The 27229-nt window shown below is 38.4% G+C and overlaps 2 protein-coding genes and 1 long non-coding RNA gene across 9 annotated transcripts; 1 reads left to right on the top strand and 2 right to left on the bottom strand.

Annotated features, from left to right (window-relative positions):
• Window positions 1-205: 205 nt before the first annotated feature.
• On the bottom strand, window positions 206-12533 carry LOC146483906 (CUB and sushi domain-containing protein 3-like). Of its 4 annotated transcripts, XM_085105227.1 has the most exons (13): window positions 12348-12528; window positions 10972-11148; window positions 9960-10133; window positions 8742-8915; window positions 7716-7892; window positions 6590-6958; window positions 6130-6306; window positions 5382-5561; window positions 4761-4985; window positions 3189-3353; window positions 2810-2980; window positions 2182-2259; window positions 206-834 (listed from the first exon to the last, which is right to left on the bottom strand). In XM_085105227.1, the coding sequence occupies exons 1-13, from the start codon at window positions 12418-12420 to the stop codon at window positions 485-487; spliced, it is 2490 nt and encodes an 829-aa protein (XP_084961353.1). In that variant the 5' UTR covers window positions 12421-12528; the 3' UTR covers window positions 206-484. The 4 variants fall into 4 exon arrangements, with proteins under 4 accessions (XP_084961353.1, XP_084961355.1, XP_084961354.1 ...); XM_085105229.1 differs by lacking the exon at window positions 5382-5561 and having other exon boundaries at window positions 12348-12533; XM_085105228.1 differs by lacking the exon at window positions 7716-7892.
• Window positions 12534-12603: 70 nt separating this feature from the next.
• On the top strand, window positions 12604-25636 carry LOC146483904 (complement C2-like). 4 transcript variants are annotated; one of them, XM_085105223.1, is made up of 14 exons: window positions 12604-12732; window positions 13361-13536; window positions 14243-14297; window positions 15035-15220; window positions 15846-16013; window positions 16875-17060; window positions 17716-17892; window positions 19419-19592; window positions 20052-20340; window positions 21220-21530; window positions 21881-22015; window positions 22604-22717; window positions 23036-23159; window positions 24766-25636. In XM_085105223.1, the coding sequence occupies exons 2-14, from the start codon at window positions 13519-13521 to the stop codon at window positions 25364-25366; spliced, it is 2538 nt and encodes an 845-aa protein (XP_084961349.1). In that variant the 5' UTR covers window positions 12604-12732; window positions 13361-13518; the 3' UTR covers window positions 25367-25636. The 4 variants fall into 4 exon arrangements, with proteins under 4 accessions (XP_084961349.1, XP_084961352.1, XP_084961351.1 ...); XM_085105225.1 differs by having other exon boundaries at window positions 12715-12858; XM_085105226.1 differs by lacking the exon at window positions 15035-15220.
• LOC146483905 (uncharacterized) lies at window positions 15412-16792 on the bottom strand. Its single transcript, XR_014863705.1, has 2 exons — window positions 16299-16792; window positions 15412-15514 (listed from the first exon to the last, which is right to left on the bottom strand). It is a non-coding gene; the product is annotated as an uncharacterized LOC146483905 (long non-coding RNA).
• Window positions 25637-27229: the final 1593 nt, after the last annotated feature.

Genomic DNA, 27229 nt, shown 5'->3' with positions numbered 1-27229 from the left:
TGGTCCTTGAGGCGCGACCGTTAACGGTCACGTCTCAACACCAAATGGGGAACTTGGGCAACTCCAATCGCTTTATGCAAAACGAAAACGAGTATGCCTCAGTATCAGAAAAGGTTTTTTTTTTTTATATATATATATATAGATGGTTATCAAAGCACAATATTTTTAAGTGTAATGCACAAGTTGGTCAATAAAAATAAACAAGTGATTTTTACAACTGCAGTTTTATTTCACACGTAAATACTTGCCATCATTACATTTACAGGGTTAGTAAAAACCGACTGTTTATCAATAGTCAATACATTTTTTACCCCCTACAAAAACCTCATTAAAACAAAATACAATATAGGAAATAAAGCAAACAAAATTGAAAACTTAACTTAATTTACCAAACTAGTTGCCACGACAATGACGTCACTAAACTACTTATACTTTAAATCCAGCCCCGAAATAAAGCTTCTTTTTTTAACAAGAATAATAAGTTTCAATTTGCTTCTTCAAAATCAAAATACTGAGCACATTTGGTTAGCAGCTTGGAGGGGAAATCTTTGTTCCACCTTTGAACAAATGCTGGTTGTGTGATAACAACATTCAAATGTGGATTTCCCTCTGTTGTTTCAATCACGCCATTGCCCATGAGAATGAAGGTTACTTTGGGTAATGAAGGGCAGGGACAGGTTGGTGTCTTGTCATAAGGGACCCTGATAACTAGCTTGGTCCCCACAGAGAGAGAGCCATTGGTATTCCTTAGCACCTGGCTGACTGCAACCAAATAGCGCACGTGCTTCTTCGTCGAGTCTTCTGGTAATTTGCTTTCGACTTTGCCCACGAATACTAAAAAAAAGGTCAGAGCATTGTATCATTCAACTTGAAAATTATGTTTCATTTCGGCTGCAACTCAATGAAATCTGTTACTTTGCTACAACTGTATTTGGAACTTGAAATAAATTATAGTGAGTTACAGATTAGCAAGTCAAGATCTTTTTCGCTTCATTTTCCTCCCTTTGTAGTACACCCGCAGCTCATGTAAAGCCCCGGCTAAACGCCGGTCATATGTCGTCTGCCAAAGATTGTGGATGGGAATGATGACTACGCTGCTTAACAATCACACAGTTCTTTTTACAGTCTATTGGTTTTTTGACAATTCGATCGGTGTGATACTGAAATTCATCATTCTGTTACATCACTGAAATTCATCTATGGTCGAATACCCGGCTACCGCTTTACTAAAGGAGGCGTTGCGTTGGACAAGGTGGCTAAAGAGAACGCATTTGTTACTAATCAAAACGTTGGATGCAAGGCCAAGGATGGTAAATCGTTTAAATTGAGGGTTGCGACATCGGTGGCAAGCCAGTGAAACGCATTAACCCTTTTCCTGATCGTGGGCTTAACTACACTGAAGCCATGACAATGAAACTGGGAGACTGCACTAAAAAGTACGTCAACAAAATGGGACCATGATGTCATATGACGTGTCAATTACGTCCTGTTTATGTCATTAGGCTGATTTAGCAACAGAACGGGAACGTCAGTTGACAACGGCGCGCGCATCAAGAATGCCCATATATAGTCGAAATAGACTCGTGTCCAGACTATTCCGCGAGCTCTCGCGTCCTCAAATGACGTTCCCGTTCTGTTGCTAAACCAGCCCAATGATTCTTCATGACCGCCATCTTGGATCCACCATCTTGTATCTTTCGATTTCTCCTAAACCTCAAAAAACCATTCAAATGACCCAATAATAATCCAGACCAAAAAAGAAAAGCTAAAATGGTACACAAATGTAAAACAAGAGTAAGAAAATAACAAGAGTAAGAAAATCCAAATTTCGAATGAAACTTGGCTGTCAAAATCTTTGGCGGCTGTCATGGAATTGTCGACATGTCAATTTGAACGATTTTAATCGTTCAAATGACATGTCAGTGTGGCATTGTTGTTAGATAATTGTTAGGAGGTGTTTGCTTTAATATTTATAATAGAAAGTTAATATGTATGCTCAAAGTCAGCCTACCCCACTCCTCAAACCAGGTTGAGTTGGGTTAATATATGATCGTTAAACTGGGGATTAACCTGGCTTGAAGGACACAGGAGTCGAGTACGCATAATTGTGAAACCTGTCTTCTCTTGCTTAAACAGATTTTATTAATGACCGCAAATGACATGTTTGGCACATAAACTTACCAAAAGCACTTTCCTTACAAGCTTCGCGAAGCTTTGTGTGTGAACATTCCGGGCAGGGAACTTTTTCTCTCGCTGGAACTACAACAAAAGGGATTAGTTGTTAAGGTGGCTCACAACAGTTCCCTTTCAGGTTATAATTTGATTTTTATTTCTACTACTCTATATAAGTCGATACTGATAATAATGGAATCAAAGAGACAAACAATTGGTAACAAGTTACCATAGCACCAATATAACATGTTAAAACCAGCCCTTAATTTAGCTTTTAGTGATTACAACTCAAACATCTGCTCGGTGACCTCCAGTTTTCACTATTAAATTGTAAGCAGCATATCGACGCAACGTTTTGCAAATTTTAACCAAAAAATGTTGGGTGGGATTCAGAGCCACCTTAATTTTTGAAATGTAAGGTGGTGGTATATAAGTTGTGTCTTTTTAGCATCATAGTTTTGTAATTTGTTATGTAAACCGCTCGCTGGAAGAGCATTTTTAATGAAGTGATACCGTTAATAAAGCTACTACCACTACTACTGCTCTAAATCCTTCCACAAATATTTATTTTTAAATTTGCAAAAAACTTTCGTCTTCGCATGGTGATTACAATTATGTAAACATATTAATATATTACCTGTAGGTGGGCACCTTTGATTGCACTTTCCTTTGGTTTCAAAGTTGTTCTCGTTTCCAAAGCAGCCTCCGTAGTCAAATCGTTTGCATCGTCCAGCTTTTGCATTGAACGCCCATCGAGACACGCTCTTGTCACATGGTCCTGGTTCAACAGGCTGGACACAGACATCCACTGATATAATCAAAGGATAACCAAATGATTGTTATCAATATTAGTCACTTATTCATACTCCTATTTTTATTTATACTCGTTAAATATAGAGCCCCCGTGAACCCTTGATTGGCCTACATGTTGCCAGTTGGTTATTGTTCACTTTTGTACAAATAAAACAAAAAGCTAAAAAAAATATAGTTCATGCAACGTTTTGGTGTGAGGTTACCTAAACATGTGCTGTTGCATTCTTCCATAGTAGTGAAGCCATTCCATCCACTCGGGTGACATCCGCCGGCAATGATTTCCTCGCATTTTTTAGTTTTCAAGTTGAAATAGAAGTTCCTGAAGTATGCTCTACAAAGACTTGTAGGTTTGATCTGACAGATAGGTCCTGTGCACGGATGCAAATAAATATTATAAGAAGACAATTTTTAATATAAATTTTAATTTATCAGTAAAAGAAGACATTGCAAGATTTGCTAGGGTCTCGCCATAAAAATACTTTGCACCAAAAGTTTTAAGTGGTGAGAACTCGCTAATGACACTAACAAACGGCCAATAATCTTCTACTCATCCTATAGGACCTAATGAGTCACTCGGCATATTAGTCTCAATATACCGAAGCTAGAATTTGCTCAATCCCTAAGAGATAAAATGACTAATTCTTCAACCAGTATTTGCCCATCATTTTTCAAAACCTGTTTTATAATGAGATTAAATTGCTGTACGTAGAGTATTCCAAAAAAGATCGCCCACCTCACGGACAGAGATAGATATACAGATGGATAGATTCAGGGTTTACTACTCATTTCTGGATTCTCTCATTGTACTTGATTGCACGCGACGCAGAGAAGAGTTATCGCGTTGCAATGATCCGGAATATTTGGTTCACTATTTATTTGGCACTGGCGGGATGGCGGCCTTGAACAAGATGCTTGTCTCCGATATAACTAGTGTATAAATGGGTTCCAGAGAATACTGAGCACAATTAACTGTGTGAATTACTGTCGCCCCTTTTACAGCCGCTAGGAATTCTTGGTATTTGGTGGCACTAGCGGCGGAGGCCAGTACACTCCCATCAAACGGTATTCCTTTCTTTCAGGTTAATACAGTCGAATCTCCATGTGCTACCAACCCCCATAAGCGACCACCTATCCAAAACGCCAAATTTTCCCCAGTCAAATTCCCATAGTTGAGATCTCTCGTAAACGACCACCTCTCATAAGCGACCGCGATCACTTTATGAGGTGGCAGCATTACCATTTTTGCATTGTTTTAACCTCTTGTAATCGACCACTTGACACATGCTTTGGTCTGATCTCCATGTGCGCTCTGATGTACTACGCTACTGAGAGTTTACGAGGAACTATTAGTTACTGGGACGTATTGTAACTGGGAAAATGTATCCAATAAATTATCTTCGAATAAGTCGAAAAGACATACCTGTTCCCAGAAGAGACTCTCCGTGGTTCGACTCTCGTCAGCGACCACTAAATCTTGGCATTTTGGGTGGCCGCTTACGGGAGGTTCGACTGTAGTAATACTTAAATTAGATTATTCTTAGCTGCTATACTAAGTACAGTAGCTTTTTATGAGGAATTCATATTTTATATTTTAATTTTGCAACTGTCATATACTTTTTTTAATTTTTGTATTGTAAATAGTTTGATTTTTAAATTGATCATTTCAAATTTTGTAATGCAGGGCCCATCTGAATAGCAAACTTGCTGCCTCTTGAAAACCCTGCCTAACTAATTAAAAGGGGACTTCGGAAAGGTCGTTGGAAAGTTATAAACACCTGGAGAACACGAGCCATTTGCAACCTTTTCGATTGACCTTCCTTCTCTGCAAGCCGTTGCCTTCATGATACAATCGTTGTTGTATTTCTTTGCATTCGAGCCACAGATTGGTTGGAAATCACCAGGGCAGTCGAGGTCTTCACGGCACACACACTTGGTGTTATTGATGCTGTTGTCGTAAACGCACTTCTCCCAAGATTCACATTGTTTTTTCTCGCAGAGATCTGTGAAATTTATAGTTAAAATGTATGGTTCTGCATTAGGAAAGGAATTATCTGGAATAATAAGCACACAATTTAAAGCAATTGGAGTGTCTGAAGTGCTGCTTACTTATAGCACAATCAGAATAACACACAAATAATTCTATTTACTTACACAATGATTGATTATGTCATCTAGCCATTTGCCATCGTTTAAATTTTATATTATGTTCAACTTTCAACTGAGATGCTAGTCTGCTTCAAACACTTAGGTGGAAATTTTTAAATTGGCAAAACCCAGGCAATCGAAGAAAACCAACCAACCAACCAATCAACCACAATCAACCACCAATGAATAATTCGATAAAGTAACCAACGAACTATACATAAACACAATGATAACTCTTCAGTTTGGAATACCTTTACAGATAGGCACATTTGCAGACCACTGTCCATCTGCCTGACAGGTCGATGATGAATCACCAATCAGTTCATGTCCTTGGTTACAAGAGAATGTCACACTGCTGCCGATACCAAAATTATTCCCAGTTCTTTGGCCGTTTTTGGGAGGAACGACATCCAGATCCCAACATGAAGTGGCTGCCGCAAAAATGAGCATGCCAAAATATTATAATTAGAAGTGTTTATTGCTGTCATCTAGCCTGTGAACAGGCTCCCAGGTGGGGTGTAGGGCAAATACTGCGCTTCGCTCACCCGGCTCGCCGAATTTTCTTTTCGCCGTATACTCCACTTGGTTGCCTGTTCACAGGCAACTTTCATCAAATTAAAAGTTGCTCAACATAACAAATCACAGTCATATAAAATATGAATATAAGAATCCTAGAAATTTAATGAATCTGAGTTGCGTTTTCCACAGTACTTGCAACAAAATCGATTCGCCCGCTGTATCTTTTCGAGAGGCTTCACAGTTTATGCGCACACACAGGCAATACAATAGGACTTTGTCAAGCTATGTAAATTAATTAAACGCGAGTTAGAACTAGGAACGTGGCTTTAAGATGAAAAACAAATTTCATTGTATAGGTGAGGAAATTTTGCCCGTTCCTGGGAACAATAGCGACCACTAGAACAGAACAAAGTCAGGTCACGTAGAGAAATTTCCATGCTCCGGGGCGAACTATTCATTTTAATTATCATTAAATCTTACTCTGGCAAGTAGGTTGCTCCCCAGTCCAAATCCCATCGGGTAGACACTTTTGTTTACTTGATCCTATCAATTCGGTGTTAATCTCACAACCGTACTCCACTTCAGTACCAGATATGAATTCCTCAAGGCTATCCTCTCTAAAGCCTCTGGCTGGCCTCCCTGGGTCTGGACATGTGGCTGAAATGATTTAAAACAAAACGTATGAAGGATTGAAGGAAAATTGATTATTGGTGGGGTCTTTGAACATCCCCTCCGACCACTGAATGAAGTTGCAACCCTAAGGCCAGGCTGCAGGTAACTTCCAGCCATAACTTGTTACCAGTTTCGCCAGTAAAAAAAAAAAAATTAGATGACTGGACAGTAAAAATGTACGGTCCCATCAAGTTTTTCACCGTTAAAGTAGCACTTTCCTTCAACAAGCTATTTTCTCGTTTCCTAAGTGCTGTTGTGAATCACTCACCGCAGAACCTTGGTGGATCCAACAGCCGAATAGAATCGATCCTGAGCATTGCTATAGTTCCTCGTTCATCCTCAAAGGTTACCGTATATTGGCCATCAACGATCCCAAGAACTTTGGCAAAGGTATACTTTCCATTCTTTACATGTTTTGCAATGACTCGAGTTTCCATGAATATATCTTTTGCAGCGGGTACTTTGTCTTCGACTATTATGTAATGTTGTGTCCCTGGTCCAAGAATTACAACATCTTCTTCTTCGTCAGCGGGTTCAGTCAAAACTGTCACCACGTTTCCATTTTTCTGCTTGACAAATCCATGGCTGAATTGGACGCCTTTTCTGATAAAAACGGGAGTGTTTACCCCAGCACATTCTGTTGACACAACAAAGCAAGTCATAAATTGTAGTGCATGATGAAATGACTTCCAATTTTAGACTCTCAAGACTTGCTCACTGATCACCTGGAAGACTTTGATTAACAACAGCACGCAGCGAAAAATTGCCAAGGACGAGGACGATTGGGATCGTTCATACACCTATTGTAGCTCGCGCTCGATGGATTCATTAACCCTCGACGAATCTAAGAGAGAAGGAGACTACTGCAAGTAGCCTACGGTGGCTAGAGAAATGTAACATATTGAGTTTCGAGGACACCTAACACAGGGATTCTTGTTCCAAAATGATGAAACCCATTCCTTTAAAAACACCTTGTTGTCTCCATCACACATATACAGTGAAAACTATTTACTGATTTTGTTTAGAGCGTATAATACAAAGAGGACGAAGAGGAAAAACACGGACATGTATCTGATCATATTTAAGCTAAATGCAACCCCGATGTGATGAACGTGTTCGGACAACAGCAAAAATTGATGATATCGTGTAACATCAACAGTCTATCCTAGGCAATAGCAAAGGGCACTTGCAGATATGTTATGGGGCAAGCCATATGTGAGACTTTATTATGTAAGTATTTCAACGTATATAAAAGAGATGCTTAAGGTCATTTTTTTCTTTGAAAATACAGTAAGTGTCACGTAGGGTTGACATTTTAATGGGCGTGGCACCGACACGAACAATAAGAAAGTAAATATCATTTAAAGAGAGAAATTAAATGTTTAAAAGTTTACCAATGCAGTACGGTTGAACCCCAGTCCACTTTCCATCTTCATCGCAGCTTCGCTCATGAGACCCAAACAGGATGAATCCTTTATTGCACTGAAAAGACATCTTTGATTTGTAACTGAAATCCTCACTTCCATTCCTTGAGCCGTTCTGAGGTGTTCCAGGATCTTTGCAGAATATGGCTATATAACGTACGAGATAATTGAGTAAGTGCTGGCGTTGTAGTCAGGAAAACAGTGTGTCTTCATGTCCGTCCGAGGGCAACTGATGTTTATTAAAATTAATTTGTTGATGACTCAGAAGTAGCTATATCACCAAAATGAATTAACTTTTGAAATGGTACGAACCAACATCCTTAAGAGAAGCTTTTGCGTCACAGGAAAGGTTGATGGCACAGAGGCACAAAGCATCCTTGCATGCTCAAGGAACGTATTACGTAAAAATAGTCCTGTAAATCGGTTTCAAGCAGGGATTGAACAGAGCACCTTTCACTTAGCGTTTTTGAAGAAATCCCTGATGCATAAGCCACAATAGCCTGTCAATGGCAGCCATAGTATGTGAACTCGAACTATAACGTGGCAGTGGTTCTCTCCACTTTCGTTTTCTGTGGTTTAAAAAAGCAGAACCTGAACAGGGTGTCTTAAGAATGCGATAATTTTCGATAGCTTTTTCAAATCATTTGAAACCTGTTGATCGAGCGTCTAAATCAAAAGCCATAAAAAATATATTTTAACCAGTTAATGAAAAATTGTTTGTTTCCTGTAGTTGTTGTTGTTGTTTTTTTAAATTAATCCCAAGGGTTGTCCAGTGGAGTAGCCATCGCGTTGTACAGTATTTGGAGCATTTAATAAAGTAGGGCAGGGAATTACAAGAGACCATTTTAACTGACTCTACACGCAAATAAATTTTCTGCGGTATAATTGTGTAGAATCCGACACGTTCGTTACATCGGGTTGCACTTCATTTTGTCTACTGAACCATTTCACTACTGCAGACTGGTCAACTGAGCTAACAAACCCCCTTAAACTTACCTTTGCAAATTGGAGGTTTGCCAATCCAATTTCCATTCGCTCCACAAGTTAGAGTTGTTGATCCTTGAATATGATAACCCTCACGACATTTGTAATGCACGTGTGCCTTGAACTCAAAACCACCACCTTGTATAACTGCTCCAACCACTTCTGGCGGATCCTTACAAGTGATAGCTAAAATGATAACAACAACAAACCTCATCATCTGCACCAGGAACGACTAATTCAGTCTTAACTAGGGTGCTAATGTGAGTGGCAAGATTGGCAAAAGAATTCGCTAAACAGTCAGGGGCCCTCTTAAGTTAAAGGAGCACTGCCACGGAGATTTTGCTGTATGTTGGCCAAAAGAGCTCAAATAACTGACAAAGAACCTTTTCTTTAACTTAAAAATCACTCTTTACGCACCGGGAGAAAAATATGAATTGATTTCTCCGCGGAAGAATAAACTACAATCAATTTTTAGCAGTTTCTCTAAAAATTCACAAGAGGAACATGAAAAAATTGCAATTTTTTTCAAGTTGCAATTCATTTCCATCCCAGCCACTTGTAGACAAAAAAGATTGGTACTAGTTTCTGTGCCTAGTAGGATTATTTTAACAAAATTGAACCATTTTTTTAATGTTCCAATCAATGAAAATATGCTTTTTCGCTATCCAAAGTGACACTAAAAGTAGGTGACACTGCCCCTTTAAGATGTCGATGTACATTGTATTGTATTGTTTCTTGACTTCTTATTAAGAAACAATACTTAAGAAATATCTCAACCTAAATATAAGGACGGCTTCGTGAATATGGCCCTAGGTGTTTTGGCTGTTCCATGTACTCAGGTACACGACGACCAATAATGTAGAAACCTCTATCGACGATTAGTCTAGCCAGCTCTTTTCTGCAGATTTGAAACATTTTTATTGAAGAGGAGAAAACGTCGATCTTTGGGGAGGAAAAAACTGACAGTAGCAGTTCATGAAAACACCGTAACTTAGTTCCTCAATTTTACCCCTTATCCTCGAAATTCGAGGATAATAGAAAACGTTTCGAAAGGATTCTCAAACAAGGCAACAAATAAAGAAAACGTAACAAAAACTGCTTTTCAAAAGATTAATTATTCACTAATTATTATAGATTAATTATTAGTTATGTTCAGCACATCTTGAAATATCTGATAATGGTTGAGAACACCAAACAAATGAACGCGAAGTGATTAATAAACCAACGTACGTTTGCAAATCGGTTGTGTTTCACTCCAGGTTTGGTTAGCCAGGCAGGTTCTTTTTTCTGGTCCCACCAGAACGTATCCTTCGAAGCATTCGAAGGCAACCGTGTTGTTAAACTGAAACAACAAGCCAATGCGCTCTCCATTGACTGGAGTACCTGGATCCCCACAACTACGAGCTGAGAAAAAAAAAGAGGAAAAGAAAAAGATAACAGGCAGAAAAAAGTCAGTCAAGCGAACACTGCAAGCTTAGTGCTCTATACTGAATTGAACCTGGTAATGAACTGACCAATGATAGGTCGGTCTGGCTACGTATGGGCAATTCCTTCAATAATCTTCTTGATAACGTATGTGTATTTTACGAAGGCGAGGAAGTGTAAAAATAAACAAAATCCTCGTGATAAGTAAGTACAAACTTGGCTTAATAGTTAACAAATCTTTAAAGCGTAACAACTTGTTTCTTCCTATGGAACAGTAAATTTGCAGTGTATGGTAACGAGTTGAATGATACACTTTACCACCGAGAAGCTTTTCAACTATTTAGCTATTTAGCGAAAACGGCGGTCAAAACAATTGAAGACTCTCTGTGTTTCAGTAAGTACATGTAGTAGGTCGCGTGATAGATTAACTTATGGACTGAATTATGTTCTAAATTTAGCTCTATATTGATGAAAAATTGAATACTTATAACTTCTATCTTTTAGTCGTTCATTGGTAACATCTGGCCTTGCTGGTGATGCCCTTTATTAAAAATGCTCCCAAATCTCTATATACATCTCATCTCATGTTACAAAATAGACCTAGATATTTGAATAACACGGGGTAGAACAGCATGAGAATGCTAAAGTAAGAAAAGTAAAGGTTTCGTTTGTAAGTATAATGAATTTATTCTAGTCTGAAATATCGGCCGTCTCCTCCCCCTAACCCGCGCGCCTTATGTGGGTTATATAGTTATAGACAGCTGACATTTCAGACTAAATGTATTCCCGTTTCTTTGTTGTTTAATTTATTACTTACCCACACAAGAAACACCGGGTTTAGTCCACTGTCCATTTGATTGACATTTGATTTTAACTGGCCTTCCCTGGCGAAAGAAGCCTTCGTTACACAAGAACTTGACTCTGGATCCAACTGTGTGGTTGCTACCTACAGCTCTGGCATTTTCAGGAACTTCTGGGGTAGGGCATCTCTTAACTACACAAAACAGAAATTAGAAAAGAGAGAAGAAATCAAGAACAGCAGACCCACATTAATCCGTATATTTTTAAAATGTCAATGTATAAAGGTAATTGGCAGACACAACTATCGCATCAATGGGTTTGGAAAATTTGTTTCAGACGAGAAGTGAAACTCTTGTTGATGTACTACTTCCAGTTCAAAGAAGCAACCGAAACTGCCCTTTGATAGTTCAGATGAACAGAACATCAATAAATGGTCATATGGTTGGTGTTGTGTTTAAAATTGATTTAGTTAAAAGTAACACAGGATCGCAAATCATGTCACCGAAAACTTAGGTTTGAGAAAAATCATAGATTATTTAATTTGATGAGGACTTACAACACCAGTACAATGAAAACATACTTTCCCGTCGTCTTATAAAAATAATAATTTAAAAATTTATAGCGCGCAAGTATCTATACAGATGTAATCAAATGCGCGATAAAATAAGTATATAGCTTATAGAGTAGTTTAAATTTAAAGTATATTAATTGCAAAAAGTAATTATAAAAAAAGTACGTATGTGCAATAAAATGTCTTGCATGAAATGAGTAAGTTTTGTGAATTCAATCCATTTTTCAGTGCAATGATATTTACATGTAAATTCCGAATTGTTCTCAGTATGAGACCAATTTAAAGTTTTGTTGCTTTTCTTTCTTGTCCGGCTGTCTGTTGTGTGACACGTAAGTTTCCACTTTAACTTCCTGTTACAATAGAACCCTGTCGACCCTACTCAAATGAACAAATACACTTTTCCATCCCTGCAAAGGATGTTTGGATATCAAGTGACCCTCCCTCGGGGAGAATGTTTTACTTCACCCCGGGTGTACAAGGAAGGTTATCTTGCCCCCTACGCCACACCGGTAAGTGAATGTGTTCCTCATAAACCCGGAATTCGTAGCTGCTCCTTTCCAGACAGTTAGGTCTAAGCACGTCTATTTCTTTTCAATACTTTTATTTATGTTCTAACAAATGGCCGAACTTGCTTTAGCTTAATGATTACAAAACCTCTTTGAAATCATTTCAAGGGGTTTCTTCAATAGTTTCAATGTAGATTGCTTGCATACTGGTGCTTCAGCTAGCAGCCGGCAAACCAGTTTAATAAAATAACAGGGAATATATAATGCGTCATGAAAATAGCATTTCGTGATTGAAAATGATAATAAATAACTTACCTGAAGATTCCTCCTCGGCTAGCGCGCTTTGCAGTAGTAGAACGCAAAGAATAACGTCACAGATTCGAAACATTGTAACGGTGCTTTTTGATTACAAAGACGAAAGAGCTTTTACAATATCGTTTGTATTTCGTTTCAGCCTCTAAGGAACATAACGAACGTGCCAGAAAGGTTTCCGTCTTTCAGCACATGTAATCTGATAATTATCTGTGACTGATAGGTTGTCTTGGCATTTGTCCTACGTTTAGCATTTCGTGCGTACTGCGCGTAAACAGGAACATATAAACTTTCGTTTTTATTTAGTTTTCAGAGCCGTCGAGAACCTACAGCGAACAAAGAACTTTTATATCAAGATATTATCCGTTTCATTTTGTGACAGTTTCAGGTAGGGAACTGGGGTTTAATTAAACTGCATTATTGTGTGACTGTCTTTAGTCTCACAGGAAGTAAGATTGTTGAATGGGGATATAATGACCAACTAGGAACTTTTTAGGAGAACAAAAAAGAAAAAGTAAATCTTAGCCAATAGTGGTTTTTGGTAATAACTCGGTAAACACGAGATCTTTCACACCTCCCCTTGTCCGACGAGGCTTCACCTTTGCGACATGCTTGAGCTTTGGAAGTTCTCCAGCCCCCCTGTCAGGCCATCAGGTATTTTTTTTTAGCCATTGTGCAATATGATGTTTCAGTGAAACTGCAACATCTTGAACGCACGTTGTTTCTTTTTTTCTTTCTTTCTTTTCTCTTTCTTTTTCCTTTACTCCTGATAAAAGGTCCAGAACCAATGTTCGAAGGCAGTGATCGGAAACATTTGTCTGATGAAGTTAACTTAAGCGTGTAAAAAAAGGAGAAATCTATATCGTTTTGAACACAGGAAGTTCTAAATAACTTTCATGATCTTTCAGTTTGTGCTGGAGACAAAGAATTTGACCTTAATTTCCGCTGAGACGGTGACTCTTCACATGACAGCTCTGTTCAATTCTGCGTTTCAAATAAGCTGTTTTCGTTGGCAGATTCCCACCACTTGGGGGCAACATCTGATCGCCTCACCAAAGACAGATAAACCGAAAGGGTTCACGCACGCCATTGCGGAAGTCTGAGAGAAAGAGACACAATTGAGATATTTGTAAGCTCAGTAAAGTCTTATCAAAGGTGGCATCAGAGGTCCAACATGGAACTGCAATGCCAGGTAAGCCTGTTTTTAGATTTTGTTTTCCCTAATAAGTTATCGACATAGCAACAAACAAAATTGCTTGGGGATTATATTCACTTAACACTGAGCCGCGCTTGATTATCAGGAGTGATTACGTGATGTTGCAACTGTCATGCCTCCAAGAACTATTTATTAAAACTCAGTAAGACGAGGGACAAAACGTATCTCAGAAAACCATTCATTTTACTAAATGGGACAGAACATTCGTCCTGAAGAATGAAACGAATATGTCCACGAACAGGTCCGCCATGTTATTTCAGTGAACATTTTCCTGTCACTGGAATCCGTATTGAAAGGTGGATTAAACCGATTGAAATGACATCAAAGCAATCCAGATCCACTGGCTTGCTTTAATGTTGTGATTGAGATAATCATCCTTCGAAACTGGAAAAAGTGATTAACATAAAAACAATTTACAGTTAGTAAACAATAAAATATACTAATAAAGAAATGTATACACAAGGTACAATAGAATGAGATTATCTATTTATCGTAATTTTCGTTCAAAAGAAAAAATAAATAAAGAAAACACGGATTATAAAGGGAAAAGGGCATCCATAAAAGTAATAAACTGATACAATTAGCAGAATTTTTTTTTTAAATTTTTAATTGCCATGGTGTAATGTTATCAGTCGTAAATCTCATTTGAATACTGACTAACATTGTTGTTTACACTTTTCAGGTTGTGCTGTTTGCGGCTTTGCTGACCTTCTTTTGTCAGGGCACAGAGACTGCAAGTACGTTCGAGTTGTTGTTTTTGGCGTTATTAGGATACTTAATAAGCAAAGCACTGGCTCTGTATGCCGTGCTCTGTATGGTACGTTTCTTTGCCATCCACTGGGCACAAAAAAAAACGTAAAATATTAAACACTGCTGAGGTTTAACGGAGAACAAGTTAGCTTTTTCTTTAGTTCAAATCGTAAAGTCCCTACCCTTGGCCTTTTATGTAACTCTAACCTGTCCGAACAAGTTGCCCCTTTAGAGGGGGGGGGGGGGGGGGAGGGGGCTTCCCATGTACCCAATGATAAATTGCATCAAGTCTCTATCGGTAATCTATTAACGAACCGATAAAGGAGCCTGCTGAAATAGCTGGCCTCTTTGACCAAAAAGAATCACACTTATGAGAAAATAAATTGTTTTCTGGTCCTTTCATTTGAGATTGGAAACAAAATTAGCTTGTAACGCATTAAAGCAATTTTTAGATCCTGAAAGCTATTTTTTTTTCGTATCACAGTTACGTTACAATTTGGATACTTACAATTCTATGGTGAAGCTTTCAATTCAGCCCTTATTAACATTTAGGCACACCTAGGTTTGACGAACGTGAGGTAAACTTTTCTGAAGACTCTAACAGATCACTGAGGCGTTTATTTTATTTTATTTTCATTTATTATTATTATTTTTTTCACCGTGAGTACATGGTTGTGTCCGGTGGTGCTGACGCCTACACTTCTTTTCACCTTCGCTGTTTCAGAAAACGACTGTATTAAAGTGCTTCAACGCCTTCGGAAAAATCCTCCGAAAAATGCCGAAGTCGATATAAATATCCGCCTCTCCAAGGCACGGTACCGCTGTCGTGAAGGCTTTAAATTGGTTGGTCAGGGAATTCGGACTTGCAAGAAAGGACGATGGAAGGAAAAACAAGAACCCAAGTGTTTAGGTGACCATTAATAAATCAGACCCGTTTTATACGAAACACGCAGTAACGTCTTCTGATATCTGTTCACAATCCTTTGTCTTGTATGAAATAATTTTAACCCCCAGGAAAAGGAACCCTGTCGCAGAGGATAGATTATACATTTGATGGTCAGTCCAGTTTACATCAGTTGAGGTGCTTGTACGCGTACCGTATTTCCTGAAGGCCCGACGAGTCAAAAATGGCCTACCTTTCAAGTGAAAATGCTTTGTAATGCCTTATAAACAGCAAAATGACATTTATTGTTCTCACCAGTCCCTAAAATGTAAAAAAGTGTACAAATAATTGATCTCTCATTTTGAATTTTTTTAAGTATAAATTTAGAGGGTCGCAAACGCGTTACAATATCATGCTATACCTGTGAACCAAAATAACTGACACAAATTTACACAAAATCTAATTATCCCAATGTTACTATAATTCAGACTTGTCAGACTTGGTACAATTTATCTTATGATCAGTACGATTGTTTTATATATTCCTACCCCTTTGTTATGGTTTCGTTTCGCTGTCTTGGAAACTAATAACTTTAAGTGTTGAAATTGTCTACAGAACCTCGTGACGTTCTATTATTTTTCTTCGTTTTTAGGACCTTGTAGAAAACCTGAGGCGATTCCCCATGCAAAGTACACAGGCTCTCGCTTTAATTATAACGACAAATTGAGGTACAGTTGTGAAAAGGGCTTCACCCTCATTGGGCCAGTGAGAAGAAAATGCCTCGGGAACGGAAAATGGTCCAAAGGCCCAACGTGTTCACGTAAGTCATGATTTGGGTAGAACTGAAATGCCTATGGTCATATATTCAAACATGATAAAACTAAAATTACGTATCCCTTTTAGATCCAGTGGGGGCATATTCTGGATATTTTGGATATTTACAACATTGTTAATATGTGAGCAAATTTAGTGTGATCGTTCAATGTTGTTTGAAATTGTTGTTTTCACAGCAAACATGTTTTGTGCAAATATCGTTCCTATAGTTTCAATGACGTATTTCCCAATAAAAGCCATATTTTCCCGATATAAGTCTCACAATATTTACCCAGCATTGGCACTGGACGGTCAACAATCAGTCCCAAGGTTATTTCGATCCCTGTTTATCACTGAATGGATATTTTTGTTACGAAAGCAAACGTCGCATCGCGACCTCTTCCTCTTCCTCGCTTGGACATGCTAGATGAAGAAATTACAGAAATGTTTAGTTATTACGCACGTTATCTAGCAGTTTCAGCTGTATATTTTAAAATTGCTTCGGAAGGGAAAAATTATGTCCTTGAAAGATAAAAGCTATAATTTTATCAGTTTTCAAGATTTTCAGACAAGACGCATGACAAATCTTAAATTGACATCTTTTTTAAAGTTTCAATTAGAATGTAAGAGATGCAGTTATGAACCTTTTCCCTAAGAAAAAAAAACCCGTATGTTGCGTGCCACTTAAAATTGCATTAATCAGCATTAATTAGTTGATTAAAGAAACGAAAAGAAACTGACAACATGTACTTGATGTTCATTGAATTGGTAAAATTTCAACATTGAGGTCTGCTAGGACTCTCCTATATCCTTCGCTCCTTGAAATAGTTCATCTGTTTCTAATCTGTTTGTTGTTTGATCTTTTTAGCAACGGGATGTAAGAGTCCCGGAAGACTGGCGATGCGGAATGGGAATGTTTCCACATCGGATCCTAAATACCAGTATGGCGCTACTTTGTTTTTCGAGTGTAAGGAAGGATATGAGCTGGTAGGTCCCGACACTATCACCTGCCTTAAGTTTGGATGGAGTTCTCGCAGATATCCATATTGCAAAGGTGAGCGCTTTGTAAAGAACCAGACGCCGTAAACAACAATGAATATAGGATTGGCCATTTTTTAGAAAGTTGCATGGAGGTTCTTGCTTGCAGCCATTTTCTAACCCTTTCCTCTGATTCGATATTATGGTATTCAAAACAAGACTCAATAAAGGTTAATAGAGATACTATAATAAGGAGAGAATGTTAAGGCTGGTGCCTGTAGTAGTTGAAGCCTTGTGAGTAGTGTGAACCAACTTGACAATAATCAAAGGCGTTGGCGTCCATGCTGATTTTTTCGAAAAGTCGCTCTTATTGGAACTGCCCAGTCGCAGCCTATATATGACTTGATTTAGGGGACAGCAAGAGCCGTCGCCAGTGTTTACATTGTGGCGTTACCTAGATAACAATGGCATTACGCATTTAATATACAAAAGCGAAGGCCATAACGTAGACACCATAGGTGCTATACAACAAAAAGCAAAAACAACAACAAAAAACGTTAATCATAATAGTGAAAATAATATGTAATTACACATGTAATTAATCATATTTTGGATCACTAAAGAACGACTTTTTCTCGCGTGTCAATCCTTTAAGCTTTCTTTCTGAGTTAAGTGCACAGGTTGTGATTCTCTGTCTCCTCCGTTTTTCCTTTTTTAACGTCGAATTACAGTGAAAGCTTGCACCGATCCAGGAAGACCAGAAAACGGTGATCGATTTGGACATTTTAAAATTGGAAGCACAGTGCGATTTTCCTGTCAGTCTGGTTTTGAACTGCATGGGTCGAGGGAAAGAACCTGCATGGAAAATAAAGAATGGAGTGGATCTCTTACAACATGTCAAGACGGAAGTAAGTGGAATTGCTTGTAAATTTCTTGATATATCTTCCTGATTGCGAGAATTGAAAAACAATAACCATTGCCTGATTAAGAACAGTTTAAGCATTTCTTAGAAATTGCCAATGTGAAAACAGGTGTATTGTGCTATTCACGCCAACTTAAACTTGAAAAGAAAAAACATGGATGTCTCAAAGAAACGACCCTTCATTATACAAGCTGCATGTGAACTAAGCTTGTCAGAATACTTTTTACATCTCTAAAGTCACAACTTCTAGTTCCCTTGGTGGAGCAATGAGATGTCCAGTAGATAATTATGCAATGCAATATAGACTGATCTGAGGAATATCTTTCTTGATCCAAGCAAAATTCCTCACTTCCTCACCTCACCTCATTCCTCACCTCACCGTTTTTTGTCTACAGAGCTTCGATCTCTCTTCTATGAAAATGTTAGATCCATAGCTTCATCAAGGCTACCAATTCCAGGAGCCTTTCCATTTATTTCCAAAATCTATTGTTGCTGTCTTGGATTGAGAATTTTCGATACCAGCAAGTCGTTGGTGGACACTACAAACACTATTACTACTACTACTACTACTACTACTACTACTACTACTACTACTACTACTACTACTACTACTACTACTACTACTACTACTACTACTACTACTACTACTACTACTACTACTACTACTACTACTACTACTAATAATGATAATAATAATGATGATGATGATGATGATGATGATGATGATGACGACGACGATGATGATGATGATGATGATGATGGTGAGGATGATGAGGGCAGCAGAGGAAAGACTAAATGCGACCTCCCTTGTATTTATTTTTGTTATGGAAGTTCAGAAGTGTTGCAAAGTCATGCAGTTCAATGCTAGAGTATAAAACGGCTTGTGGGGATGACTGAAAAACATGATATTTAGGAGAAGCCCGGGGATGTTCCCTATCCTGATTCTCAGGCGGTCCAGGTCACTCGAGAGTGTGTGGCCGCGAGCGACCTGGACCGTCTGTGGAAAATAAAATAGACCATTTCCGAATTGCTTTGAACCTCATTATGAAAGCGAGGCTAAGTGCAAAACGTTTGTTATGAAAATTAGTTTTCATTCATATGCAAACAAAACTAATTTTCTTACGAAAAGTTTTGCTTTTAGCCTCGCTCTCATGGTGAGGTTCACAGCAACTCGGAAATGGCCTATTGACCAAGTGTCTGAAGGACACAAAGGTGCTTTAGTTTTCATTAGTTAGTTAAGTTAAAACATTGTTCCACGGGTTTAAGCCAGTGAGGACCAAAGTAAGTGAAAAGTTGTTATGCTGCCTTTGAAGGTCACGCCTAAAAAAATTACTTATGCGTTAGCTTTTAATTCGAGGCCATATTGAAACCCTATTTGGATTTTGAATTAAAGTTTATCATGTAAGCATGTAATTTAGCATTGAGAAATATTGCATACCTTAAGTTATCTTGCTGTTGTTCTGTTATTGATAATAGTTTGCATAGCGTCAGTCCGATGCATATCTTTTCTAGGTACCGACTGCCCTGTTCTTGGCACTCCAATCAACGGGCGAAAATACGGTAGCGAATACAACAGTGGAGATGTTGTGAGTTTTGAGTGCAAGTATGGGTTTGTACTGAAAGGATCCGCGGAGAGAAGATGCACGGAAAATGGAACTTGGAGCGGCAATGAAGCAATTTGCAGAGGTAAATAAAATTTACTGAAAGTTTGTAAGATATTTCTGATAAGCATCATTGACGATTGAAACCGGATAAAAACAAAGCAAAAACACACGAACAAAAAGGGCAACAGCTGATATAACAGTAAACCAAAGTCATTGTAAAATTAACACTCTTATAGACCATAAAATGAAGTCATGAAATGTTCAAAACTCGAGGCTCGTAGGTTTACACTCAAGTTTTGTACTTTTTTTACGGCGTCATATTACGGTCTATAAGGGCATGGAGCCTAGAAAACTGCCGTCGATTTGCGGTTTTTATTGGCTTTTCCCTTGAGAAAGCGCGCGCGTTACATCTGACGTCATTTTTATCGTTGTACTCTTATAGACAAAAGCTACGAGCCAATCAGGGCGTATTGATGGTTATTGTAAAAATTAAATTGAGTCCGTAGATGGTCATTTGCAAATGTTACTATGTTTAATACAGATGAATTTGAAGATCGCTTTAAGGACGATAATACAACTGCCTTCTATCTTCGCAAGAACGTGATTGACAGTTTACTGGAATACACCTGTAACCACGAGAATGAGACTGGGTGCAACAAAACGAGCAGTCAAACCATGGATACACGGGGAAGAGCCATTATATTAAACGAGGAAGGTGGACTGGATTTAGTGTTTGTACTCGATGCTTCCAGCAGTGTAAAAAGAGAAGGATTCCAGAAAGGTTTGAATTTCACGAAAGAGTTCATTAAAACGGTTGGAGCAAGTAAAAGGTAAAGCAATTTACGTGATGTTACCAGCGAATTCACATTTGCCGAAATAATTCGCTAATGCTGGTCAGTCTGGTAGCTGCTTTTACTTCTGTGAAAATTAACTTAACTTGTAGTTTTGGAAACTTTTACATTTTTGAATACTTTTTGTTTGGAACTTGTTTGTTTGGAATAACCTTAGGATCTTTCTTTGAATGAATGAATGAATGAATGAATGAATGAATGAATGAATGAATGAATGAATGAATGAATGAATGAATGAATGAATGAATGAATGAATGAATGAATGAATGAATGAATGAATGAATGAATGAATGAATGAATGAATGAATAACTTTATTTCCCATATTGAAATAATACAGCAAGTATATTATGTTATTACAATCTACACTTGGGAGGAAGACTAAGGAAACTCTCGCGAGCTTTTACAAAGTAGTCTCCCTTAAAAAAAAAAAAAAACTCTATCTAAATTTAGTCAGATGGTATCAGAAACTGGAATTATATACAAAAATTATTAACCAGTGCAAATAATGTTATGCTAAGCTAACTAATCAATTTCCAAAAATAAGATCTATGTCAGTATCACTTTTGCAATATAAATTGCTTGATTTTCGTTTTAAAGATTTTTAAAGATGCAGAGCATTTGACACGAGTTGTTTTTTAAAAACCTGTATTTTGTTCTTACATCCTAAATAAACCACTATCTTATGTTATGCTGATATGTAATGTCATGAAATAAGCAAAGAAATTATTAGCTCAGATACAGTGCTCGAAGTTTCTACAATTTGCATGTGATTTGAAACAAAGGAGATGGGCCTCAGCTATGACTGAAGTGCTTTGATACTTCATGTAACAACCTTGTCAATTTGATACGATTTGCAGGGCCGGCGGGACTCGAGTTGCGCTGGTGACTTTTGGCACTGAAGCAAAGCTTGAGTTCAACTGGGGCGATGCCAAAGTGGACACGATGAAAAAAGCCATTAAGGCCCTTGACAAAGTGAATTACATGGGAGGGGCTACTGCTTCTGCTCCTGCATTGAAAACCGTACGAGAGGTAGTTGTGCCAAATGCTCGAAAAGATAGCCATCGAGCAATGATTTTCATTACTGATGGAATGTCAAATATTGGTGGCCGACCAAAAGCAGAAGCACGACTTCTTAAAGAGGAGCATGGTTTTGAAATTTATGTCATTGGTAAGATATTTACGGTTCTAAATACTGAATACCCATACTTAACCGTCCCCCACTAGCACCACCACTGTCTAACTGAATAGTTAAGAGTTTGCAAAGAAATATTGGATGGCTATTACGTTGCGGATACATTACTTTGGGATGCGCTCCATTACGGCAATATAGTACAGGCACTTTAATCCAGTCAGAATTCAAGAATACTTAGTTGCCAAAAATATTGACTAACAGCTGTCCAAAATAAATAGATGCCACTAGTGTGGCATGTGGTTAAAAACAGGAGACAAGGGAAACGCAAAGGTATTAAGGGGACGTACCTCAATAGCGACAAATCTCATTCTTCTATCTCGTTAAAGCTGTTGGAAAAAAGGTTAAAAGAAGGGAGCTGATGGACATTGCGTCGTCTACTGAGGAGGATGATCACGTGATCTATGTACAAAGATATAGCAGCCTCCAGAAGGCCATTGAGAAAGCAGCATACGTGAAAGTTGGTAAGTTAAATATCAGATTGTTCTAAAGAATTTCTTGTGCTATAGCAAGTGAGCAATACCTTCACATCTCCTTCCTGTGTTTTAATTTTGGCCTCTTCATGTACTCTTAAAAAGGGTGCTACAATAACTATGATCAACCGTACGTGAAAGTGATCGGTTTGCATCGATCAATTTAATACGTTTGCGTCAATAACAACTCGCGGATATAGTTTCTGGAATTTGACATCGAAGCGAAAAAAAAAAAAGAAAACAAAATAAAATAAAATAAAATAAAATAAAATAAAATAAAATAAAATAAAATAAAATAAAATAAAATAAATAAAGGTTGGCCAAAAAAGGCGCAAGAAGTGTACGCGACAATTCCGAAAGGTTGTCTGGGAAATACCCAATAAATTTCAAGAAAGCTCATCTGAGCTTTTTTTTTGGAAATTTATTGGGTATTTCCCAGACTACCTTTCGGCATTGTCGCGTACGCTTTTACGCTTTTTTGGCCCAGGCCAGTGTGGATGGCATGACTATAGTATGAAGGAAATGTTTTTATTCCCTTTTTTTTGCCTTATCTGTGTTTTTTTTCTTGTTGTTGTTTAGACTATTCTTCTTGTGGAGTAAGTCCAGTTGACTTTAGGGCTCGGATTGTTGGTGGTCAAAAGTCAAGAAAGGGATGGTGGCCCTGGCAGATTGGGTTGTACAAACTTATTAAAGGTAATTCAGTTTTCTGCCATGTAGTAAGCTAACATTGTAACTAAAACATATAAAAGGAGAGGGTGGAAAGGTATAAATGATATTGTGATTATCTTATGAGAGGATAAAAGGATAATACCAAACGACAGAAAAGAGGGTATGCTGTAAAAACTGTTCCTTAATTTGGAGTGTTGCTAACGCATCGAGGTCGCCGAAGCCTCCTTTTTTCGTTCAGTTCACTTGCTAGAAAACAGAAATTGGGATGGTTACTCCCACTTGTTTCAAACTCAGGAAAATTAGCACTAACTTGGAACTGATTTGCTTGAATTTGTCCCCTAGGTGAACATCAGCTTGTTTGTGGTGGAGCCATGATCTCCCCTCGATGGGTTTTGACTGCCGCACACTGCTTTTATTACCGGAATTCTTTTACTGGAAAGTACAAATTCGAAGGAATTCCAGGGACGTAAGTGTGCAAGCAATGCAAACGACTTTTTAGCTGTTTCAGTCATTTTAAGCAGTGTCCAGCCATTCCTCCTCACTCCCCTCGTGCCGACTCCCCTCCTCATCCCCTCCGGAGATCAGGATTTAAAAACAAACTAGCTACTGGCAAATGCCCCCAGTGCGGGACGGGGTCAAGTGAGCCGTTCAAATGCTTCAAAGATAATACTGATCGAACTAGTGCTCCAGTGACCATTTGTTCTGTCGATCTACCATCTTCATGTTTGTCCCCCTTAGTCATCGTTAGCACAAACTTATCGTCTTATCGTTGAAAGGACGTAACGGTGCTGTGACGTGAACATCAGGTGGCCGTCACATTAATTGGGGTGGGGTAATGTCCCAACCACATGACAGGAGGGTTGGCACTACTGGAATGGACTGATACACTACAACTTCATCTTGACATATTATATAATGGTCTGGGATGTTTCCTCGTCTTGCTACAGCGCATAAATTCTGTGTATCAAGGATGGTGCCTACTAAAACAAAAGTTTTGTTTACGCGGCTTATGACTACACAGAAAGCAGATCTTTGCAAGGATTGCGCAAATCCAAAAAAAAAAATTAGAAGGTAACTGTGCATTTTTTTAGATATAATTAAGCCATACATTCAGTAGTGCATTTTAAAACTTTTTAGAATTTTTGCTACAAAATTATCTCTGAAAAATGCTTGGTTACCCCCATATTTCTTTCAAGATTCCAACCGCCCTTGCTAAGATCTGCTTTTCCCGCATAGTCATAAGCTGCGAAAAAACATCTCTGCATCAGGAGAGACAATCCTTGATTGTTCAGTCCACCACGAGTAAAGATAAGCTCCAACCCAAATCGTCAAGGAATACGTGTTAAGAAAAGAGCCTGCTTTCACCTGTCAGGTTGTGACCGCTAAGAGACTTTGTCATGGTAAACGACGTCATCTTGGACAGGTGAGGCAAGGTTACCCTTTTCTTTACATTTAATTAAAATTTGCTTTGCGAGGTACGATTTCATCTACAGAGTCTGAGAAATCGGGGCCGTGGGACCAAAAATGGTTTTTGGGCGCTGAAAAATTAGTAAAGTTTCTCGACTACTGTCAAGTTATCAGTTTCTAGGATGAAACGAACTGCAAACTGCAAGCGTTCAATAATATGCAATAAAGCTTTCTAGCAAGCCGTGAAAGTGTTTCGGTCAGTTTTTAATTTCCCCATACATTTCTCTGTAAATTTTTGTGCGTGGACGTTAAATTTGTATCAGTTTTCTTGGAAAACTTACCACGGTTTCAACCTACAAACTGGAAATTTTTCATTAACATAAAAAATTACTCACCTCTCAACACATGGGAAGTATTTTATTGCCTGTAGGCTGTGATTTCTCGTAATTACCTGACAAGCTCGTTCCTCGTAAAGCAATCAAAACGAAATGTATGGGAATTGCCTAAGGTCAGTCACAGCTTACGAGGACATGTTAGAAAACATGAAATAGACTCCATTGAAAATGATTGAAAATGATTGAAAGACCATCTACCGTCCGCTCATTCAATTTGCTTGTTTTTATTATTCCAGAATGTTTATATGGATTTTTTCTTGTTTCCCTTAGGTATTTAATTAAAGCCGGGGACCATAGATTAGACAAAAAGGAGAAATCGCAACAAGAAATTGTCCCAGAGAAGATTATCCATCATCCGAAATACAATAATCGAGATTTTTTGAATGATATAGCTCTTGTTAAACTCGGAGAGAAAGTGGAACTTGGCCCGTCTGTACGAACTGTGTGCCTTCCAAAGCAAGGAGAAGGCGATTTAGCAACACCTGGAAAACACGGTTATGCAACTGGGTGGGGAGCGACGAAAGCCGTGAAACGTGGAGAAACTCCTGAGAAGGACGATCGTGTGTCTAATGTTCTTAAATACTCCTCCTACCCAATCCAAATGGACTCACTGTGTTCAAACGCAACCACGGAAACTTTCCAGCCGGAAGTGTCTTTCTGTGCCGGAGATGGAAAAGGAGGAAATGACACCTGCCAAGGAGACAGTGGAGGAGCTTTTGTCCGCGAAGGGAGAAGAGGAGGTGACTACCGATGGGTTGCTACTGGTATTGTGAGCTGGGGAGAGGGGTGCGCCCAGAAGAATAAGTATGGATACTACACCAGAGTTTATACATATATTGACTGGATCAAGAAAACTATGAAAGATAACTGAAAATCACAGGGAAAAAATTGATCGATTACAGTAATGTAAGAATGAAATTTTGATCCTATCTGACAGTCCTCCAATAAACGCATGCGCAACTTCAACGAGCTGATTTTCTTTATATTAAAATGTCTAAAGTAAGCGAAATCAATTCAAGCACTCAATACAATTTAATTTGATTGCCAACAGTTTCCAGGCGATTGCCTTATAGAGACAGCCAAAATTCATTTAGCAGTGTAAAAATAGATGAAATAAAAAAGCTTTCCCACAAATTTTCCAGATACTTCTTTTTTGTGGTTTTATCAATTGAGTTGATTAGGTAATTTGACTGCCGTGAAGAGATTCGAGTGCTGACGTTTTGACAGAGCTCCCTGTCCAAGTGCTAACATTCCAAACTCAGGACCACAGTTTCTTTTAGAAACCAACACCCTTGTCTATTTCCGCCAACGACTTTTTTTTTTCGCGTGTAGCATTTTTCATTAATTAACTCTTAGAGATCGTGTAAATTAATCTTAAAAGAAAAAAACATATTTCTTGTCTTTTGGAAAAATGGATGTTGGTGGTTGGGGAAAGGGGTTGGCGGAAATGGAGAAAAGTTAGATTTGAAGGTAATTAAAATTAACAAATCGAATGTGGTTTAACGTTGTCTGTACTTTTATCGACAACGATATTCGTCATCACAGTGGTCAAAATGTTCGCCTCGTGAGTCCAAAAAAAATAAATGGCTGGCGGGCTCATGTCACATTTAGGATAATTAAGGTCGGTAGGAGGGCCGGGGAGGGGTGGGTGAATTAGAGGGGGCACTTCTTTTGTTTTGTAATACAACATTTTGAAAAAAAAAAAAAAAAAGAAAAAAAGAAAAAGGAGAAGAATAGGGGGAAGGCAATTTATTGTAACTCCAGCTAAGAGGCCATCGATAGACGTTTATTCGAGGACTGACGGCATCTATCTTTTCCGTATTTTTTTTCTAAAATCCCATCCTTTTTTCATGAACAAATCGTATACGTACACGGTTCACATTTCCCAGAGTAGCTGGGATTAAGGTGATTCCATGGGGCTTACGCCGATAGCGTGGTCCATGCTATTGTTATGCATCGAAATATTTTTTCTATAAATTCACTGTCAGTTGCGTTTAGTGCTTTGATTCTACGGCTTCCTTTAGTGAATTGGTCTGAACTTTTCACGGTGGATGGAACCTACCCAGAAGAAGCGCCTCAAGAGCAAAATGTAGTTGTTAAAAAGGCAGGTTCTTTGCTTTTAGCCAAGAGTGGTGTGATAATTTTTCTTAACCAGGTTTTATAACATAATTCTGAAAGCACAGCAACGGAACCTATTTTCACTTGAGGTACTGACGTGTAATACAAATCCCCTTTCCCTCTCCAGTTAAGACTTTTTTGTTCTAATTTGAATGATTTTTTTACATGAAGTTGAAAAACTGCGCCGCTAAACTGGTGTTGTATTCGAGACGTATGAATTGAGGCATAAGGGCCTGAGCACGCGCCAGCGTGCACCCATTAAGGACGGTGCCTGCTGTTGCTACTGCTCATACGTTCTGCTCAACTTGACATGAGTTGAGAAAGTCACGTTTCGTAACAAAGATAACAGAGATACTTTTGCGCGGCTTATAAGTCCAAGAGAAAAGCAGATCTTGGCAAGGGTTATCGGGATCCGAAAAGGAAATTAGGGATAACCACACATTTTTCAGAGATAATTAAGCTTCAATTACATTGCTTTGTATTTGAGCGCTTTTTAGAATTATTATCCCCAATTTTCTTTTTGGATTCCAATAGCCCTTGCTAATATCTGCTTTTCCCACCCAGTCATAAACTGGGCAAAAATACCTCTGTATTAGTAGGCACCGTCTTTAATCAA

The sequence above is a fragment of the Pavona decussata genome, unplaced genomic scaffold (genome assembly GCF_977016875.1).
Source record: "Pavona decussata unplaced genomic scaffold, jaPavDecu1.1 SCAFFOLD_37, whole genome shotgun sequence".
Taxonomy (NCBI): domain Eukaryota; kingdom Metazoa; phylum Cnidaria; class Anthozoa; order Scleractinia; family Agariciidae; genus Pavona; species Pavona decussata.
This window is presented reverse-complemented; position numbering and strand designations above follow the sequence as displayed.